The sequence below is a fragment of the Heptranchias perlo genome, chromosome 30 (assembly GCF_035084215.1).
Source record: "Heptranchias perlo isolate sHepPer1 chromosome 30, sHepPer1.hap1, whole genome shotgun sequence".
NCBI classification, from domain to species: Eukaryota; Metazoa; Chordata; class Chondrichthyes; order Hexanchiformes; family Hexanchidae; genus Heptranchias; species Heptranchias perlo.
Window position 1 is genome coordinate 32568840 of NC_090354.1, and position 22369 is coordinate 32591208.

Consider the following 22369-nt stretch of genomic DNA (forward strand, 5'->3'; position numbering starts at 1 on the left):
CTCCAGGTGGCCGAGTCTGCCCCTGCACAGGTGCAGGTGGAGCAGTCTTTGGAGGGGCCCTCACGGGCACCCAAACCCAGAGGGCGTCGGCCCAAAGCATCTAATCGGTCAGGGCATGAACAAGAGCAACCTGCCACTACCTCTGCTGCAGCCACAGGGGGAGCACCATGTAGGCGTACTCGTAAGCGTAAGGCAAAGGTTTTGTGAGCACAAAGGGGATGCATAAGGGTGTTTGACGGTTGGTCATGTTTTTTATTTATATTTGCTTTTAGTTAAACTCACATTAAATATTATTATTGTCACAACTACTGCCACGTCTTGCCCATTCTTGACTAGTTTTTGTGATAAGGCCCTTTCATGAGCTTCACAATGAACAGTGCCCAGTGGGTCACTCTACAGTGGGTGTATGTGGAGTTACACAACTGTTTTGTGCAGGGAGTGGGGGAGGGGGCTGGTGTGGCCGCTGCTCTGTCCAGGTGGTGAGGACTGGACTCTTCCCACTGTCTGATGTTAGAAGAACCGTTCACATATCAGTGACTCCCTGGCCTCACGAGCAGCAGGTGAGCCGCTGCTGTGCCCATGGGTTGTTCCTCCTCCTCCTCCTCCTCCTCAATGTGGGTTGCAGATGTGGACGGGGCCTCCTCCAGTGGCACCCCTCTCTGTTGTGCCATGTTGTTCAGGGCACAACACACGACTATAATGTGTCCCACTCTGTCTGGTGCGGTGAAACGCTCCCCCAGAACGATCCAGGTACCTGAAGTGCATCTTGAGCAGCCCTATAGCATGCACAATTGTAGACCAGGTGGCGATGTGGCTGTCGTTATATCGACACTGTCGCTCGGTGATGGGATTCCTCAGAGGTGTCATGAGCCACGTGTGCAGGGGGTATCCCTTGTCCCCGAGGAGCCAGTCCTTAAGGGTGTTCAGTGCGTGGAAGAGGGGCGGGATGTTGGATTCCCGGAGGATGAAGGAATCATGGCAGCTGCCAGGGAATCTGGCGCACACGTGAAGGAATCTTTTGAGGTGGTCACAGATGAGCTGAGTGTTGATGGAGTGATAGCCCTTCCTGTTGATGAACAGTCCTGGCTCGTGTGGAGGTGCTCGGATTGCTATATGTGTGCAATCGATTACACCCTGCACCCGTGGGAAGCCAGACACAGCGTGGAATCCAACTGCCCTCTCGATTTGGCTGAGATCGTCCATGGGGAAGTTGACGTACCGCGAGGCCCTCGAAACAAGCTGTCGGTGACCTGCCTTATGCACTTGTGTGCAGACGACTGAGAGACTCCGGTATTGTCCCCAGTGGCACCCTGGAATGATCCGGAGGCGAAGAAGTTGAGGGCAGTGGTGACTTTCACAGCGACAGGTAAGGAGATGCTGCTCGGCCCAGCCGGGAGCAGCTCGGCATGAAGGAGGCTGCAGACGTCTGCGACTACCTGGCGACTGACTCTGAGCCTCTGTTCCTCAGAGAGGGCCAGGAAGTTGAGCCTCGGTCTGTAGACCCTGTTGCGAGGGTAGTGCCTCCTGCGACATTGCTCTCTCTGTTGTTCCCCTCTGTGCTGTTGTGCAGGTGCCTGTGGTGTAGCACTGTGTCGTGGAGCTCCACGTGGCGGAGGTGGACGCCGTGCCTGGTGAGGCTGGTGATGTTGCTCGTCCTCGGATGTAGTGATGAATGCAGCCATGGCGCCCCCCATCCTGACGGTGTGAGTTTGAGGGGGTCCGCAAAGTAGTTAAATATGTGTGAACAGAAGAATTTTGAGTGGAAAGTAAGAATTTTCAGTGAAACCACAAAAATCTCGCAGCCAAAACTTTGTCTGAAAGAACAGAGTGCCCTGCGGCAATAAATGACCTTTTCTCCCCATCCGTCAAAGAAGCATTTGAATCTCCCACTGGCTGCTGGCTGAAACACGTCTGTTGCAACGGGGAGTGTTTCCCACAGCACGGGAAACACACTGAGGATCCTTCAAAATCGCACCCCTGCCTCAAAGTGGAGAAAATTAAGTATTTCAAGTAGTTCAACTATCTCAACAACTGTGTAAAGTATCATCCCGCTGGCTTTAATTGCCGGTGGGACTTCCATATTCTGGAGGTGCGCGCACCCAGACACGTCTGTGGGGAATCCGGAGGTCTGCGGTTTGGAGCCGGGTTCCGAACCCGATCGGGATTTCCCCGATTTTCTGAGCCCCCCCCCGCCCCCAAGTATTTTTTCTTGAGCTGATTTCTCCTGCGATGACTGGAATTGTTGATTTGTCTGTATTTAATCTGTGCCCTGCTTCCACACACTTTCGAATCCTCAGAAATCAATCATTTTATGAGGCTTCACATTGTACCAGCCGTTGTAAAGAGGTAGGCACATTGAGAGCCTCGAAAATTAAATACTGATATTTGTGGATTTTAGGGACCATGGAACAGTGAGCTTTAAGACAGGAAGATGTTGATGAATTTCGGAGAGACTTTAGTCGACTTTAGATAGAAGTGGCGATTTGAGTTTCTGTGGCCTATGTGTTTATCTGACTGTCTCTCACTCTGTGACTGTCTCTCACTCTGTGACTGTCTCTCACTCTGTGACTGCCTCTCACTCTGTGATTGTCTCTCACTCTGTGACTGTCTCTCACTCTGTGATTTTCTCTCACTCTGTGATTGTGTCTCACTCTGTGACAGTCTCTCACTCTGTGATTGTCTCTCACTCTGTGATTGTCTCTCACTCTGTGACACTCTCACCCTGTGACTGTCTCTCACTCTGTGATTTTCTCTCACTCTGTGACTGTCTCTCACTCTGTGACTGTCTCTCACTCTGTGACTGTCTCTCACTCTGTGACACTCTCTCACTCTGTGACTGTCTCTCACTCTGTGATTTTCTCTCACTCTGTGATTATGTCTCTCACTCTGTGACTGTCTCTCACTCTGTGATTTTCTCTCACTCTGTGACTGTCTCTCACTCTGTGATTTTCTCTCACTCTGTGATTATGTCTTGATTTTCTCTCACTCTGTGATTGTCTCTCACTCTGTGACTGTCTCTCACTCTGTGACACTCTCACCCTGTGACTGTCTCTCACTCTGTGACTGTCTCTCACTCTGTGACTGTCTCTCACTCTGTGATTTTCTCTCACTCTGTGATTGTGTCTCACTCTGTGACACTCTCTCACTCTGTGACTGTCTCTCACTCTGTAATTGTCTCTCACTCTGTGACTGTCTCTCACTCTGTGACACTCTCTCACTCTGTGACTGTCTCTCACTCTGTGACTGTCTCTCACTCTGTGATTGTGTCTCACTCTGTGATTGTGTCTCACTCTGTGACTGTCTCTCACTCTGTGACACTCTCTCACTCTGTGATTGTGTGCCTGCTGCCACTATGCCATGGCTGGGATGGCAGCAGAACTGCAACCAAGGGCCTGGTGCCCTGGTGGTCAGCGGAGTGATTCATGGTGACGAGCAGTAGGTGGAGGAGCTGGGAAGATTGGTGTGGAGATGGAGAATGTTGGTTTGACACTAGGAGAAGGGAGCTGGTTTGACTGTGAAACTTCTCTTTTTATTCCAGGTGAGGTAAAAGAAAGAAATAAAGCAAGATTTGCATTTATATAGCACCTTTCACAACCTCAGGACACCCCAAAGGCTTCACAGCCAATGAAGTGTACACTTTTTGAAGTGTAGTTGACGATCCGGATTCTTTCCCCTCAGTCTGGTTCAGTAAAAACTGAAGTCGAATACATTTTAAAGTTCAGCACAACTTTAATAGCAGGGTTCTTAGTCTGCAGCATGGATTTGGACTCCTGATAGAGTCCCTCTATGCTGGCAGAGCAAGAACAAAAACATACAGAAATCCACACGTTTTTATACAGATGAATACGGTTGGAACATACTTAACGAGGGTCAACACCAATCATAAGCCGGGCATAGGTTGCCATGTGAGGTTACATTATTTCCGGCCAATCATAAATCGTCCATGTGCTGATCATGCTGCTGTTAGACATCAAAGGGGATAACTTCCTCACCTTCCAACTTGGAATGTTCTTCCCTGTCCCTTATCTCCCAACCTGGAATGTCTTTCAACTTTGGCTAAGCTCGTTACCTATATTGATCTGCCATAAACATGGAGACATTCAGACCAGTCCTTGAATCACATCAAAGACTCTACATTGATAAGACCATGCAAACCTGCTGACTACGCAAACATATGGCCCAGCAGGAGGGCCAGGCCACCTGTACCAATCTCAGTTACTAACTAATTAACCCTTTCTAACCATTTTACATTCTGCTTCTTTGCCACGTAGGCATTTTAATATTTTACCGAAAACTGACCACGTAGGGATTCTCATAGTCACTGTTGTAATGTAGGAAACGTGGCAGCCAATTTATGCACAGCAAGATCCCACAAACAGCAATTTGATAATGACCAGATAATCTGTTTTAGTGATGTTAGTTGAGGGATAAATACTGGCCAGGACACCGGGGAGAACTCTCCTGCTCTTCTTTGAATAGTGCCATGGGATCATTGACATCCACCTGAGACGGGGCCTCGGTTTAAAGTCTCATCTGAAAGACGGCACCTCCGACAGTTCAGCACTCCCTCAGTACTGTACTGAAATATGAGCCTAGATTTTGTACTCAAGCTTTTGGAGTGGGACTTGAACCCACAACCTTCAGACTCAGAGGTGAGAGTGATATGGGACGCAGCAGGTGAACTGTGTAGGGGATGTGAGATTCTCGCTCTGTGGTAGGAAAACCACAGAGTGGCTCACGAGATGGGCTGGTGAATTTCTTCAGTGGCTGTTTCCCCTCCACATAAACTATATCAGAAAAGGTGGAACATGGAACAGTACTGAACTCAATCACCATCGCTAAAATGTAAAAGATTATCAGCTTTCTGCAACCAGTGCTGAGGCAGCAGAGCCATTTTTTATTTACAAAGTCATAAATAAAGAACTATAGTCACAAGACCAGCCTGGTAGAATAGATAGGGGAGAACCAGTGGATGTGGTTTATTTGGATTTTCAGAAGGCCTTTGATAAAGTCCCACATAAGAGGTTCGTGTGCAAAATTAAAGCCCATGGAATTGGGGGTAATATACTGGCATGGATTGAGAATTGGTTGACAGACAGGAAACAGAGAGTAGGAATAAACGGGTCTTTTTCCGGGTGGCAGGCAGTGACTATTGGGCTTCCGCAGGGATCAGTGCTTGGGCCCCAGCTATTCACAATATATATCAATGATTTGGATGAGGGAACCAAATGTAATATTTCCAAGTTTGCTGACGACACAAAACTAGGTGGGATCGTGAGTTGTGAGGAGGATGCAAAGAGGCTTCAAGGCGATTTAGACAAGTTGAGTGAGTGGGCAAATACATGGCAGATGCAGTATAATGTGGATAAATGTGAAGTTATCCACTTCGGAAGGAAAAACTGAAAGGCAGAGTATTATTAAATGGTGATAGATTGGGGAATGTTGATGTACAAAGGGACCTGGGTGTCCTTGTACACCAGTCACTGAAAGTAAACATGCAGGTGCAGCAAGCAGTTAGGAAGGCAAATGGTATGTTGGCCTTCATTGCAGGAGGATTTGAGTACAGGAGCAAGGATGTCTTACTGCAGTTATACAGGGTCTTGGTGAGACCACACCTGGAGTATTGTGTGCAGTTTTGGTCTCCTTACTTAAGAAAGGATATACTTGCCAAAGAGGGAGTGCAGCGAAGGTTCACCAGACTGATTCCAGAAATGGCAGGACTGTCGTATGAGGAGAGATTGGGTCGACTCTGCCTGTATTCACTTGAATTTAGAAGAATGAGAGGGGATCTCATTGAAACATATAAAATTCTGACAGGGTTAGACAGACTGGATGCAGGGAGGATGTTTCCCCTGGCTGGGGGGTTCAGAACGAGGGGTCACAATCTCAGGATACGGGATAGGAAATTTAGGACTGAAATGAGGAGAAATTTCTTCACTCAGAGGGTGGTGAACCTGTGGAATTCTCTACCACAAAAGACTGTGGAGGCCGAGTCACTAAATATATTTAAGAAGGAGCTAGATAGATTTCTAGACACAAAAGGCATCAAGGGGTATGGGGAGAGAACGGGAATATGGTATTGAGATAGAGGATCAGCCATGATCATATTGAATGGCGGAGCAGCTCGAAGGGCCGAATGGCCTACTCCTGCTCCTATTTTGTGTGTTTCCATGTCCCCTCAGAGTACAGCATGTAACCAGCAGCTCAGGAATCAATAGCAGCAGGTTTTATGGAGGCAGTTTGCCCCTGATCTGCACCTGGTGCTATTCCAGGAAATCTGTGTGCAAAACCCGCTGAGATTTATTCGGGTGTAATTTACACTTTTGTGCTCCCTTGAGGCACAGTCAGGTACAGAGACCAGAAATCCCAGGGAGAATGTTCAGACCCAGTGCTATTCTGAAGCACAAAGGGAACAGAGGATAAACAGGCGTTTTTCCTCTGCATTGCACCCATTTTTCAGGCGCCATTGGAGAGGAGGATAGAGGAAAATCAGGCCTTGTATCCGCTATTTCCACAGTTATAGTTTAAGGAGACAGCTTACGTTGATTACTCAGTCCTCTTGGCATCTTAAAGATCTGCATCATATCCTGAAAACCTTGTTTTCTCCAAGGAAAACAAGTTTGGTTCTGTAAGTCTGTCCGAACACCTAAACCTGACTCAGGATTACAACGGAATATTTTGAAGCAGGTGTTACGATGATCTGATTGTTGCTCATTATTATGCACAGCTGTAGATTTGGACGTGTGCAGGAGTACACGGATAGTGGGAGTGAAACACGCATGTAGGTGAAATGTAAAGTGATGCAGAGAGTTAGTGAGAAGTGTCAGGGTAGGTGGGCCAGCTTCTCGGAGCCTTGAGAAAGGCTCAGGAGAGATTTCACCCAATGGCGGCCGCTGTGGTTTTTTGGTTGGGGTTTTTGCACCAAACATTTCCTCCGATTGGGCAGCAGGGGCCTCCCACCTTTTACATTTCCTTGTCCCCATTTTATGGGGACGGTTTTCAACTGTTGCCCTCTGGTTTCACTCCCTTTGTGTAAATGAGTGGCCCACGGAGGACAATTGGGGCAGGGATGTGGGGACGGAACCTCGGCTGCACTTTCCAGGCCAGAGCACGGCCACCTCTTTCAGACAAGGGCTGTTTAAATATGTAAATCGGGGTCCTACGCCCTTTGAAGTATAAACGGGTGGACCTGCTAACCTGGGCTCGGCCCCCCCCAGGATTGACCCCTGCCCCCAGGCCCGACCTGCTGACCTGGGCTCGACCCCCCAAGATTGACCCCCACCCCTGACCTTTTGACCTATGCTCGTCCCCCCGGGGTTGACCCCTTCCCGCTGACCCGATCTGCTAACCTGTGCTCCACCCCCTGGGTTTGACCCCTCCAATTGTAATTTTGAGGTACAGCACGTAGGCTCCACCCATTTCTACAGGCATTGAGCGGCTGAACCAACTGCAGTTAAAGGGACCTCTAAAGGCCGCTCCGAAAACAGCCCAGGATACCTTCCATTTTTTTTAGGGGGGGTCCAGAAGGAGTAGGTTTGCGGCCTTCTGTCGGCTCACGCGAAACCCCCCCCCCCACAGATCACCCCCTCCCCACAGAATCACCCATCCCCCTCCCACGGATTCCGACAGTCGACCAGCTCAGCGAGGGAGCGGACGATCTCCTGCGCTCCCACAGCTGGCAATCTGCAGTGAGGTGCCCGCGGCAACAATGGGCGAGCTACAGGAGCTCTCCGCCCGCCGTTCCCACCCGCTCTCCGCCCGCCGTTCCCACCCGCTCTCCGCCCGCCATTCACACCCGCTCTCCGCCCGCCGTTCCCACCCGCTCTCCGCCCGCCGTTCCCACCCGCTCTCCGCCCGCCGTTCGCACCCGCTCTCCGCCCGCCGTTCGCACCCGCTCTCCGCCCGCCGTTCGCACCCGCTCTCCGCCCGCCGTTCCCACCCGCTCTCCGCCCGCCGTTCCCACCCGCTCTCCGCCCGCCGTTCGCACCCGCTCTCCGCCCGCCGTTCCCACCCGCTCTCCGCCCGCCGTTCCCACCCGCTCTCCGCCCGCCGTTCGCACCCGCTCTCCGCCCGCCGTTCCCACCCGCTCTCCGCCCGCCGTTCACACCCGCTCTCCGCCCGCCGTTCACACCCGCTCTCCGCCCGCCGTTCACACCCGCTCTCCGCCCGCCGTTCACACCCGCTCTCCGCCCGCCGTTCCCACCCGCTCTCCGCAAGTTACAGTCGCCCCTCATCAGCTTAATTGGAAGTGATGCTGAAGGGGAGTCCCCTGGCATTCCCGCCCTGCTTGCCCAGCGTGCCCCTGACTCATACCTGGTGTCCCAAACCCTACGCCAGGAATCTGACTGGTGCAAAACAGGCAACCAGCAGTCCTTTACTGGGTGTACTCACTGACCTACATTGGCTCCTGATTTTAAAATTCTCATCCTTGTTTTTAAATCCCTCCATGGCCTCGCCCCTCCCTATCTCTGTAACCTCCTCCAGCCCTACAAACCTCCGAGATCTCTGCGCTCCTCCAATTCTGGCCTCTTGTATCTCCCCGATTTCCATCACTCCACCATTGGCGGCCGTGCCTTCAGCTGCCTAGGCTCTAAGCTCTGGAATTCCATCCCTAAAGCTCTCTGCCTCTCCCCCTCTCTCTCCTCCTTTAAGATGCTCCTTAAAACATACCTCTTTGACCAAGCTTTTGGCCACCTGTCCTAATGTCTCCTTATGTGGCTCGGTGTCAAATTTTATCTGATTACGTTCCCACGTAGGGCCTTGGGACATTTTGCTACGTTAAAGGTACGATATAAATGCAAGTTGTTGGTGGTGCCCGAGGCTCCAAACATGAGGCATCTTTAGCAACACAGCCAGTGATCACATTAACCAGTGATGTCAGCACATTTGGGCACAGCGTGCCCATTACATTATCGACCCCCAGGTGCACCGTCATCTGCACGGGTCTCAATCCATGGAAGTGGCTTTTGATCCTGGTCCATTTGTGATCTTGTGGGATGCAGACATCGGGAGTTGTGATAGGGTTATGACCGATCGGCATGAGGTGTTGGGACTGGAGAGGGTCAGAGGAGAAGTTGGGAGTTGGGGATAGTTTATTTTCCAACATTGCAAAGAAAGGTTGGAACAATTAGGGACAGGTAGGGGGAGAGGTCAGAGGAATGAGACGAAGAATTGATTGTGTATTTAATCTGAAACCCTCCATCTCATCCCCAAACAGATATTCACACAGCTCAGTTTAAAAGTCTGAATTGACATAGCAGGAACTGATTATCTTGGTCCAAATGCAGGACCCAAGGGAAGAAATGTTTCTTCTAATCTCAAGTCCTGCTTGAGGCTGTTAATTTTCTCTCAAACCCTCTGGTTCTGCATTCACAGTATAAATGAAACAATCTGTTTAGCCTAAAGTCCATCGCAGTATTTTAGACCCTGGATCATTTCCCCTCAATCTCCTCTACTCCAATGAAAATAACTTCAGTTCTATGTTAGAAAAATTAAAGCCCATTGGGATTAAAGGGACAGTGGCAGCATGGATACAAAATTGGCTAAGGGACAGAAAGCAGAGAGTAGTGGTGAATGGTTGTTTTTCAGACTGGAGGGAAGTATACAGTGGTGTTCCCCAGGGGTCAGTATTAGGACCACTGCTCTTTCTGATATATATTAATGACCTGGGCTTGGGTGTAGAGGGTATAATTTCAAAGTTTGCAAATGACATGAAACTCGGAAATGTAGTAAACAATGTGGAGGATAGTAACAGACTTCAGGAGGACAGAGACAGACTGGTGAAATGGGCAGACACATGGCAGATGAAATTTAACACAGAGAAGTGTGAAGTGATAGATTTTGGTAGGAAGAATGAGGCAATATAAACTAAATGGTACAATTTTAAAGGGAGTGCAGGAACAGAGAGACCTGGGGGTGTATGTACACAAATCTTTGAAGGTGGCAGGACAAGTTGAGAAGGCTGTTAATAAAGCATACGGGATCCTGGGCTTTATTAATAGTGACACTGGGGGTAATTTTAACCCTCAAGAACAGGTGGGTTGGGGGCAGGTGGGCAGTAAAAATAGTCAATTTTTTGGAGTGGGGCCGCATACCTGTTGGGGTTTCCCATTGCTTCCGATTCACGTCAGGTGAAAGCAGGCAGGAAGGGCCGGATCCATGAGGTGAGTGAGGGCCTTTATTGCACTGTCTGTGGGCCCGGAGGAGCAGGAGTGCTTCATCCAGGCCCAACAAGCTCACCCGGCCAACAGGGCCCCACGATCGGCCAATTTCCACCCCCCGCCCCCTCTCCCGCCTCCGGTGCCGGACCCTCCCGATGGTGAACCCCCCATTTTATCCAAGGCCCACCCAATGTTGTCTATGACCCCCCATCTTCTCCCGCCCCACCCCACACCTTTTCTCCAGGGCCTACGATCTCTCTCCCCCTCCCCCCTCTCTGATTCGTGGCTCCTCTCCCTCCCAACAGGTAACCAGCATTCATTTGGTTTCAAGGTTCCCCACGCAAGTATCTAAGGACGGGCTGGGTTCTCAGGCCCAGCTAAAATTGTACCCGTAGAATACAAAAGCAAAGAAGTTATGGTAAACCTTTATAAAACTGGTTAGGCCCCAGCTGGAATATTGTGTACAATTCTGGGCACCAAACTTTAGGAAGGATGTCAAGGCCTTGGAGAGGGTGCAGTAAAGATTTACTAGAATGGTACCAGGGATGAGGGACTTCAGTTATGTGGAGAGACTGGAGAAGCTGGGGTTGTTCTCACTAGAGCAGAGAGTTGTAAACAATTTTACAACACCAAGTTATAGTCCAGCAATTTTATTTTAAATTCACAAGCTTTCGGAGGCTTCCCCCTTCGTCAGGTGAACGATGTGAATTTTGTAGGGTCCTTCCTATCCACTCTATCTAGGCCCCTCATAATTTTATACACCTCAATTAAATCACCCCTCAGCCTCCTCTGTTCCAAAGAGAACAACCCCAGCCGATTCAATCTTTCCTCATAGCTAAAATTCTCCAGTCCTGGCAACATCCTCGTAAATCTCCTTTGTACCCTCTCTGGTGCAATTACATCCTTCCTGTAATGTGGTGACCAGAACTGTACACAGTACTCAAGCTGTGGCCTAACTAGTGTTTTATACAGTTCCAGCATAACCTCCCTGCTCTTATATTCTATGCCTCGGCTAATAAAGGAAAGCATTCCATTTGCCTTCTTAACCACCTCTGATTGCCTTGACAACGGGCAGTTGGAAAGATTATCTGTAATCACCAGGCATTGTTCACTGACTATATATGCGGTAACCTTCAAGGAATTCCACACTCACCTGACAAAGGGGAAAGCCTCCGAAAGCTTGTGATTTTCAAATAAAACTGTTGGACTATAACCTGGTGTTGTAAGATTCCTTACATTATCTACCTGTCCTGCTACCTTCAGGCACGACCTTCCCCTAACAAATCCATGCTGACTGTCCTTGACTATTCCGTGCCTTTCTAAGTTCCAATAATTTTCCCACCACTGGCCTGTAATTACTCGGTCTATCCCTCGCTCCCTTTTTAAACAATGGTACAATGTTAGCAGTCCTCCAATCCTCCGGCACCACGCCTGTATCCAGGGAGGATTGGATAATGATAGTCAAAGCCTCCGCTATTTCCTCCCTGGCTTCTTTTAACAGTCTGGGATACATTTCATCTGGTCCTGGTGATTTATCTACTTTCAAAGATGCTAATCCCCTTAATACTTCCTCTCTCATTATGTTTATCCCATCCAATATTTCACACTCCTCCTCCTTAACTTCAATCTCTGCATCGTCCCCTCTTTTGTGAAGACAGATGCAAAGTATTCATTAAGAACCATACCCACATCTTCCACCTCCACACATAGTTTATCTTTTTGGTCTCTGATTGGCCCTACTCTTTCCTTAGTTATCCTCTTGCTCTTAATGTATTTATAAAACATCTTTGGGTTTTCCTTGATTTTACTTGCCAATATTTTTTCGTGTCCTCTCTTTGCTTTCCTAATTTCTTTCTAACTTCACCCCTGCACTTTCTGATGTAAGCTTCCCTTTTTTGCCTTATCCTACCCTGTATGCTCCTGTACTTCCAGGGGGCTCTAGATTTGGCAGCCCCTCCCTTTTTCTTTGTGGGAACATGTTTACTCTGAACCCCTTGAATCTCCCCCTTGAATGCCTCCCACTGCTCTGACACTGATTTACCTTCAAGTAGCTGTTTCCAGTCCACTTTTGCTACATCACATCTCAGCTTAGTAAAATTGGCCTTTCCCCAATTTAGAACTTTTACTCCTGCTCTGTCTTTGTCCTTTCCCGTAACTATGCTAAATCTAACTGAATTATGATCACTACCACCAAAATGCTCTCCCACTGATACTCCTTCCACCTGCCCAGCTTCATTCCCTAAAACGAATCCAGAAATGCCCCCTCTCTTGTTGGGCTTGCTACGTACTGGCTAAAAAAGTCCTCTTGAATGCAATTTAAGAATTTTGTGCCCTCTATACCCTTCACACTGTTTGTATCTCAGTTAATATTCGGGTAGTTAAAATCCCCTACTGTTACTGCCCTATTGTTTTTGCACTTCTGAGCAATTTGTCTACACATTTGCTCTTTTATCTCCCTCTGACTGTTTGGGGGTCTATAGTACACTCCCAGCAGTGTGACTGCCCCTTTTTTGTTCCTTAGCTCAACCCATATGGCCTCATTTGATGCTCCTTCTAACATATCATCCCTTCTCACAGCTGTAATTGAAAATTACCATTCCCCCCTCCTTTTTTATCCCCTTCTCCATCTCGTCTGAAAACCCTGTAACCAGGATCGTTGAGCTGCCGTTCCTGCCCCTGTTTAAGCCATGCTTCAGTGATAGCTAAGATATCGTACTTCCACGTGTCTATCTGTGCCCTCAGCTCATCCTCCTTATTCATTATACTCCTTGCATTGAGGTATACACCATTAAGCACTGCCAAACTCCCTCGCTGTTTATTTTCTAACCTTATTTCCTCTGCCTTCCTAAATTACTTACTAATTTTCTGCCTTCTATCTCCAATTCTGATTCTGTCCCATTTGAATCTACACTCAGGTTCCCATCCCCCTGCCAAGCTAGTTTAAATCCTCCCCAACAGCACTAGCAAACCTCCCTGTGAGGATATTGTTCCTGGCCTTGTTGAGGTGCAACCCGTCCAGGTTGTACAGGTCCCACCTCCCCCAGAACTGGTCCCAATGCTCCAGGAATCTAAAGCCCTCCCTCCTGCACCATCTCTCCAGCCACACATTCATCTGCTCTGTCCTCCTATTTCTATACTCACTGGCGCACGGCACTGGGAGTAATCTGGAGATTACTACCTTTGAGATCCTGCTTATTAATCTCTTTCCTAACTTCTTAAACTCTGCCGTCAGGACCTCATCCCTCTTTCTAGCTATGTCGTTGGTACTGATATGGACCACGACCTCTGGCTGTTCACCCTCCCCCTCCAGAATGTTCTGCAGCCGCTGTGACATCCTTGACTCTGGCACCAGGGAGGCAACATAACATCCTGAAATCACATCTGCGGCCGCAGAAACGCCTGCCTGTTCCCCGAACTATAGAATCCCCTATCACTATCACTCTCCTGACCTTTCTCCTCCCCTCCTGGACAGCTGAGCCACCCATTGTGCTCTGGTCTTGGCTCTGGCTGCACTCCCCAGAGGAACCCTCTCCCTCACCAGTATTCTGGCCTCCTTCTGTGCTGAAACATACTATGATTCGATGAATTTTTTTGCCACAACTTAAAGTTTCAAACCCTCTTTGATGCATCAATGTCTCTTTATAAAAATAAATGTCACCCCCCTCAAATAATTTCCGTAACGTGACGAGATCTGTTCTTTCTTAAACCATGCTGGTTATTCGTTGCACGGGAGGGACTCTGGTCATCAGACGGTTAACAGTTCCTGTATATTTTTGTTGAATGGCAGGTTTTAATCCGGTTTGGAATGAAGTTCTCCGGTTTACAATCAGTGTTCCCGACCTGGCACTGATCCGATTCGTGGTTGAAGATTATGACACAGCTTCCAGCAATGACTTCATCGGACAGTTTACTCTCCCGTTCACAAGCGTTAAAGAAGGTAATCCCCAACTTTACCCCCACCCCCCCCACCCCGACACCGCCCCCTCCCCAACTTTACCCCCCCCCCCGACACCGCCCCCTCCCCAACTTTACCCCCCCACCCCCCCACCCCGACACCGCCCCCTCCCCAACTTTACCCCCCCCCCCGACACCGCCCCCTCCCCAACTTTACCCCCCCACCCCCCCACCCCGACACCGCCCCCTCCCCAACTTTACCCCCCCACCCCCCCACCCCGACACCGCCCCCTCCCCAACTTTACCCCCACCCCCCGACACCGCCCCCACCCCAACTTTACCCCCCCACCCCCCCCACCCCGACACCGCCCCCTCCCCAACTTTACCCCCACCCCCACCCCGACACCGCCCCCTCCCCCCCCCGACACCGCCCCCTCCCCCCCCCGACACCGCCCCCTCCCCAACTTTACCCCCCCACCCCCCCCACCCCGACACTGCCCCCTCCCCACCCCGACACCTCCCCCTCCCCAACTTTACCCCCCCACCCCCCCACCCCGACACCGCCCCCTCCCCAACTTTACCCCCCCACCCCGACACCGCCCCCCTCCCCAACTTTACCCCCCCCCACCCCCCCCACCCCAACACCGCCCCCTCCCCACCCCGACAACCCCCCTCCCCACCCCGACACCGTCCCCCCCCCCACCCGGACACCGTCCCCCCCCCACCCCGACACCGTCCCCTCCCCACCCCGACACTGCCCCCTCCCCACCCCGACACCTCCCCCTCCCCAACTTTACCCCCCCACCCCGACACCGCCCCCTCCCCAACTTTACCCCCCCCACCCCGACACCGTCCCCCCCCCACCCCGACACCGCCCCCCTCCCCACCCCGACAACCCCCCTCCCCACCCCGACAACCCCCCTCCCCACCCCGACAACCCCCCTCCCCACCCCGACAACCCCCCTCCCCACCCCGACACCGCCCCCTCCCCAACTTTACCCCCCCACCCCGACACCGCCCCCTCCCCAACTTTACCCCCCCCCACCCCGACACCGTTCCCCCCCCCACCCGGACACCGTCCCCCCCCCACCCGGACACCGTCCCCCCCCCCACCCCGACACCTCCCCCTCCCCACCCCGACACCTCCCCCTCCCCACCCCGACACCGCCCCCTCCCCACCCCGACACCGCCCCCTACCCCCCCCGACACCGCCCCCTACCCCCCCCGACACCGCCCCCTACCCCCCCCGACACCGCCCCCTACCCCCTCTCCCCACTCCGACACAGATTTCTGTGCAGTGAATGCACTCATTTGTGTTTTGATCTCCATTTTGTTATCTGGCAGCACTCTACTCTCTGCATCAAGAGATTGTGGGATCAGTCACCCCTGGAGACTGGAGCTCATCTCCGCCACTGACAAAGAACCCATGAGGTTTAATGGAGAGATTGGAGGGGGTGTAACTGCAGAGTCCAGGCCCACACTCAGTCCCAGTCTCTTCCACTCGCTTCTCACTTCTCCATTACCCCACATGCCCCATGGAAAGACATCTCACACCTTGCCAGTCCCAGTATAAAGGTTTTGCACTGGTGAATGGACAGTGAGAAGGTCCAACTCCTGGTGCCTTTGGGCAGGAGAGGGAATGTCACGGCTCGAGGTGCTGCTGTAAACCAGCAAAGAAATAACTGAACTCGCTGCTTTTAGCTCTAATGTCTGGGCCTAGAGGCCCTATTGGTTTAACTCATCCACTTTATTTCAGTATTGCAGTGCGAACAAGGTGTGGGGATGGTGTAATGAGGATGGTGTAATGGTGATGGTGTAATGGTGATGGTGTAATGGGGATGGTGTAATGAGGATGGTGTAATGGTGATGGTGTAATGGTGATGGGGTAATGGGGATGGGGTAATGGTGATGGGGTAATGGGGATGGGGTAATGGTGATGGTGTAATGGGGCTGGTGTAATGGGGCTGGTGTAATGGGGATCGGGTAATGGGAATGGTGTAATGAGGATGGTGTAATGGTGATGGGGTAATGGTGATGGTGTAATGGTGATGGTGTAATGGGACTGGTGTAATGGTGATGGTGTAATGAGGATGGTGTAATGGTGATGGGGTAATAGTGATGGGGTAATGGGGATGGTGTAATGAGGATGGTGTAATGGTGATGGTGTAATGGTGATGGGGTAATGGGGATGGTGTAATGGTGATGGGGTAATGGGGATGGGGTAATGGTGATGGTGTAATGGGGCTGGTGTAATGGGGCTGGTGTAATGGTGATGGGGTAATGAGGATGGTGTAATGGTGATGGGGTAATGGGGATGGTGTAATGGTGATGGGGTAATGGGGATGGTGTAATGGGGATGGTGTAATGGGGATGGTGTAATGGCGATGGGGTAATGGGGATGGTGTAATGGGGATGGTGTAATGGTGATGGGGTAATGGGGATTGTGTAATAGGGATTGTGTAATAGAGATTGTGTAATAGGGATGGTGTAATGGGGATGGGGTAATGGTGATGGTGTAATGGTGATGGTGTAATGGGGATGGTGTAATAGGGATGGTGTAATGGGGATGGGGTAATGGGGATGGTGTAATGGTGATGGGGTAATGGGGATGGTGTAATGGTGATGGTGTAATGGTGATGGTGTAATGAGGATGGTGTAATGGTGTTGGGGTAATGGGGATTGTGTAATGGTGATGGGGTAATGGGGATGGTGTAATGGTGATGGGGTAATGGGGATTGTGTAATAGGGATGGTGTAATGGGGATGGGGTAATGGGGATGGTGTAATGGTGATGGGGTAATGGGGATGGTGTAATGGTGATGGTGTAATGGGGATGGTGTAATGGTGATGGGGTAATGGGGATGGTGTAATGGGGATGGTGTAATGGGGATGGTGTAATGGTGATGGGGTAATGGGGATGGTGTAATGGTGATGGGGTAATGGGGTTGTGTATGGTGTATTGGTGTATGGTTGGTATGGGATGGTTGTAATGGTGATGGGGTAATGGGGATGGTGTAATGGTGATGGTGTATTGGGTGTATGGTGTGTAATGGGTTGGTGTATGGTGGGTATGGGTGTATGGTGATGGGGTATGGGATGTGTATGGTGTGGGTAATGGGTGTATTGGATGTGTAATGGGATGGGTATGGGGTTGGGGTATGGGGTTGGTGTAATGGGTTGGGTATGGGGTTGGGGTTATGGGGATGGTGGTAATGGTGATGGGGTAATGGGGTTGGTGTATGGTGTGGGTAATGGGGATGGTGTAATGGGTGGTGTATGGGTGATGGGGTGTATGGGGTTGGGGTATGGGGTTGGTATGGTGTTGGGTTGGGTATGGGGTTGGTGTATGGGGTTGGTGTATGGGGTTGGTGTAATGGGGTGGTGTATGGTGATGGGGTATGGTGTGGGGTGTGGGTGTATGGTGTATGGGTGGTTGTGGTGTGGGGTATGGGTGGGGTAATGGGGTGGTGTATGGGGTTGGTGTAATGGGGTGGTGTATGGGGTGGGTATGGTGTTGGGGTGGGGTTGGTGTATGGGGTTGGTGTGGGTTGGTGTGGGGGTATGGTGTGGGGTAATGGGGTGGTGTTGTGGTGTGGGGTTTGGGTGGGGTTGGTGTGTGGTATGGGGATGGGGTTGGTATGGGGTTGGTGTATGGGTGTGTATGGGGTGGGGTATGGGGATGGGGTTGTGGGGTTGGTGTATGGTGATGGGGTATGGGGTTGGTGTTGGTGATGGTGTATGGGGTTGGTGTATGGGGGGTATGGGGTTGTGTATGGGGATGGGGTAATGGGGTGGTGTAATGGTGTTGGGGTATGGGGGTTGTATGGTGTGGGTTGGTGGGGATGGGGTTGTGGGGTTGGTGGTATGGTGATGGGGTATGGGGGTTGTGTGGGGTTGGTGGTATGGGGATGGGGTATGGTGGTGGGGTATGGTGTGGGGTATGGTGTGGGTATGGGGTGGGGTATGGGGTTGGTGTATGGTGGTTGGGGTATGGTGGGTTGGTGTATGGGGTTGGTGGTATGGGATGGGGTATGGGGTGGGTATGTGGTTGGTGGTATGGTGATGGGGTATGGGGTGGTGTTGGGATGGGGTATGGGTGGGTATGGTGGGGTATGGGGTTGTGTAGGGATGGGGATGGGGATGGTGTATGGTGATGGGGTATGGGGATGGTGTAATGGTGATGGGGTATGGTGATGGTGTTGTGGTGGTGTATGGTGTGGGTATGGGGTGGTGTATGGTGTGGTGTATGGTGATGGTGTAATGAGGATGGTGTAATGGTGATGGGTAATGGGGCTGGTGTAATGAGGATGGTGTAATGGTGATAGGGGTGCTGGTGGATGAGGTGATGGGGTGCACTGGCTGAACACAATTACCTGAACCCCACAGTAAATGATAGTCTCACTCGGCTACTGGAGGAGGGCCGTAGGGTCTCACATGTACAGAAGATCCCCCGAGTTGGTCTTTAACTGACACTCTGTGTAGCAGGTTCTGTTTATAGATACACCAAGCAGGCAAGTGAGCACCTCGCTCGATCAGTAGCACCAGTTTTATGATGAAGATGAAGTAGATGAGGCACTGACACTGATCTAACTTACCGCTGTGGCCAATATGAAAACATGGATTTTAATTCCCCTCGTCTGGTTCCTGCCAGGCGGAGGGGGGCGGGGGCAGCAGTTAAAATGGAACAGGGAGGACTCACTCACCCAGTCCTTCCCCGCCCCGATCTGGCCGACTATAATTTTAAATCACAGGGGGCGAGGACACCCCCCCCCCCAAGCCGGCAGGCCCCCTTTAAATATGCAGATGCGGCTCCGATAACGTCACTGGGGCTGGATCCGCCATTTTAACCTGAGGCCTGAGCGGGGGGGAGCAGTGACAGCTTCCCCTCCTCCCCCCTCCCTCCCCTCCCCACTCTCCCACACCCCCTCCCCACCTCCTCCTCCTCCCCCTCCCCCCCCAACTCCCTCTCCCTCCCCCCCAGCCATTTTGATCGAGAGGCGACATGTCAATGCGGCTCAGACGTTAAACGCAGACGAGCCCACGTGCTGCCTCTCCCGGTCGGGCAGCCCCTCACTTTGCCTCCCAGGAATGAAAATCGAGCCAATAATCTTTGGCGTGGGCTATTTCTGGACCTGATCCGCACCCTCCCCATGGCAGTGGTCTGTCCCAGGGAAGTAGTGCAGCATTCCCCACCTTGGTGGGCCATACTCCTATCAGTGTTTCCCCCTCCCGCCGAGGTGGCCCCTTTAATAAATGTTTCTGTTTATGCCCGCAGGCTATCGACACATCCACTTGCTCTCCAGAGACGCAGCCTCCCTCTCACCAGCAACTCTCTTTGTCCGGATCAGGATTAAGAGCATGTAACGCGGATCGTACAAGGTCACATCGCACTCTGGCTGCCTGACACAAACTGTCACTCTCCCCCACCCCACGTACCTCCCCAGTGCAAACCACAGCAAGGCAGGGCCTGAATGGAGAGGTTCATTACACTGCCTGACTATTTATGCTCCTTAAACTGTTCTACAGCACGACACAGGTACAACTGTGAGCACGAAACTCAGCTGCCTTTCACCGTGTGACTCAGAAGCCAGTTTCACTCTGGAAGATTCCTTGCCCAGCTCCAGACCGATTTCAGCCTGTTACCGGGGAGACTGTTATCTCTCGTCTTTCATCCGGATTCTGTCAAAACATTAACTGGATCTGTAGCTCAAAGAGAGACCGTCGTTAATCTGGAATCAATCACCAGCAATAAAAGTGCAGCAGTTAATGGTCCTCACCCAGCCTGTGGCCTGGGCCCCAGGAACACCATGTAAACAATACACAGGACACTATGGTTAGAGAAGATTTCAGACTCCCAGCTCAGCGACATTCTGTGCACCTGCTGTCGTTTATATTGTGTATTAACAGTGTCTACCTATGTGTATATATATATATATAAAGTGAGCTGTTTATTTTACAATATGATCTGTACTGTGTTCTGTGACTCCCCCACACTCAGATCATCGTGTACCCAGTGTCGGTGATTTTTGGAGAATAAAACCCAGTCAGGAAGGTCCAGTTTCTCACTGCTGAGCATTTCTTTATTGGAAGGCAGTGTGGACACACAGTGGGGCCCGCTTTCCGCAAATATACACGGCTTTTTTATTATAAAGGTGTCCTGCCCACGTCTGGTTTTGGACTGGGTGAAAGATGGCAACGCCAGGGGCCTCAGAGGGAGGAGACGCCATCTCCGTAACCTGTACCCTGTTTCTGTATCGATGAAGGGCACCTCTCTCCTACTGCGGGGGTCCAGTGCCACCCAATGGGCAGGGTCCTGTGCTGGTTATGCTGCTGAACTAGTGACCCAGAGGCCCTGTGTTCAAATCACCTCGTGGCAAGTTGTGAAAGTGAGTTCAATAAATCTGGTGATTAGTGAGCTCACACCAGAGAACATTGAGCACAGAAGCTGCAGAATTACCATCACTACTACTACTACAACAACTCGCCTTTATACAGCACCTTTAACATAATAAAACATCCCAAGGTGCTTCACAAGGACCGATTATCAGACAAAAATCGTTGTAATATAAACTAAAGGGCACAATTCTAAAAGGGGAACAGGAACAGAGAGATCTGGGGGTATATGTACACATATCGTTGAAGGTGGCAGGACAGGTTGAGAAAATGGTTAAAAAAGCAAACGGGATCCTGGGCTTTATAAATAGGGACATAGAGTACAAAAGTATGGAAGTCATGATGAACCTTTATAAAACACTGGTTCGACCACAACTGGAGTATTGTATCCAGTTCTGGGCACCGCACTTTAGGAAAGATGTGAAGGCCTTAGAGAGGGTGCAGAAGAGATTTACTAGAATGATTCCAGGGATGAGGGACTTTAGTTATGTGGATAGACTGGAGAAGCTGGGGTTGTTCTCCTTGGAACAGAGAAGGTTGCGAGGAGATTTGATGGAGGTGTTCAAAATCATGGAGGGTCTAGACAGAGTAGATAGAGAGAAACTGTTCCCATTGGCGGAAGGGTCAAGAACCAGAGGACATAGATTTAAGGTGATTGGCAAAGGAACCAAAGGTGACATGAGGAAAATCTTTTTTACACAGCGAGTGGTTAGGATCTGGAATGCACTGCCTGAGGGGGTGGTGGAGGCAGATTCAATCATGGCCTTCAAAAGGGAACTGGATAACTACTTGAAACAAAAAAATTTGCAGGGCTACAGGGATAGGGCAGGGGAGTGGGACTAGCTGGATTGCTCTTGCATAGAGCCAGCACGGACTCGATGAGCCGAATGGCCTCCTTCCGTGCTGTAACCTTTCTATGATTCTACCACATGAGGCGATATTGGGACAGGTGACCAAAGAGGTAGGTTTTAAGGAGCGTCTTAAAGGAGGAGAGAGAGGCGGAGAGGTTTCGGGAGGGAATTCCAGAGTTTAGGTCCTAGACAGCTGAAGGCACGGGAAGCCGCCACCCCTTACCCAGTCTGGTGTACATGTGACTCCAATCCCAAGACTCAATGCCCTTGAGTGGCCCAGCAAGTCACTCTGTAAAATCAGTTGCTCCCCCCAAGTTACAACAAACCTGACTCGGGCAGTTAGTTCCATCCCTTTAAAATCCTGAAATTCCCCATTAATACCATAGTGAAAGCAGCACAAGGACTGCAGCGGTTTGAGATGGTTCACCCCCACCCTCACCCCATCATCACCCCCACCCCCCCACCCTCACCCCCACCCCCACCCCACCCTCACCCCCACCCCCCCACCCTCACCCCCACCCCCACCCCACCCTCACCCCCACCCCCCCATCCCCACCCCCACCCCCCCACCCTCACCCCATCATCACCCCCACCCCCCCACCCTCACCCCCACCCCCACCCCACCCACCCTCACCCCCACCCTCACCCCATCATCACCCCCACCCCCCCACCCTCACCCCCACCCCCCACCCCACCCTCACCCCCACCCTCACCCCATCATCACCCCCCCCCACCCTCACTCCCACGCCCACCCCACCCTCACCCCACCCTCATCCCCACCCCCCCACCCTCACCCATCATCACCCCCACCCCCCCATCCTCACCCCCACCCCCACCCTCACCACAACATCCTCACCCTCAACCCCACCCCCACCCTCACCCATCATCACCCCCAACCCCCACCCTCACCCATCATCACCCCCACCCCCCACCCTCACCCCCACCCCCACCCTCACCCCATCATCACCCCCACTTCCCCATCCTCACCCTCAACCCCACCCCCACCCCACCCTCACCACAACATCCTCACCCTCAACCCCACCCCCACCCTCACCCATCATCACCCCCACCA

At 51.5% G+C, this 22369-nt stretch overlaps 1 protein-coding gene across 3 annotated transcripts in view; it reads left to right on the forward strand.

Moving 5' to 3' along the window:
- The window catches only part of LOC137300039 (1-phosphatidylinositol 4,5-bisphosphate phosphodiesterase delta-3-like), a 167257-nt gene extending 147245 nt beyond the window's left edge, over nt 1–20012 (forward strand). For 2 of the 3 annotated variants that reach the window (XM_067969129.1, XM_067969130.1), the window contains 2 exons: nt 13948–14097; nt 19329–20012. In XM_067969129.1, coding sequence (XP_067825230.1) covers nt 13948–14097; nt 19329–19417 — 239 coding nt within the window. In that variant the 3' untranslated portion in view covers nt 19418–20012. Of the gene's footprint in view, nt 1–13947; nt 14098–19328 lie in introns of those variants that run through there. The other variant, XM_067969131.1, reaches the window with a different exon arrangement.
- The last annotated feature ends 2357 nt before the right edge of the window (nt 20013–22369 follow it).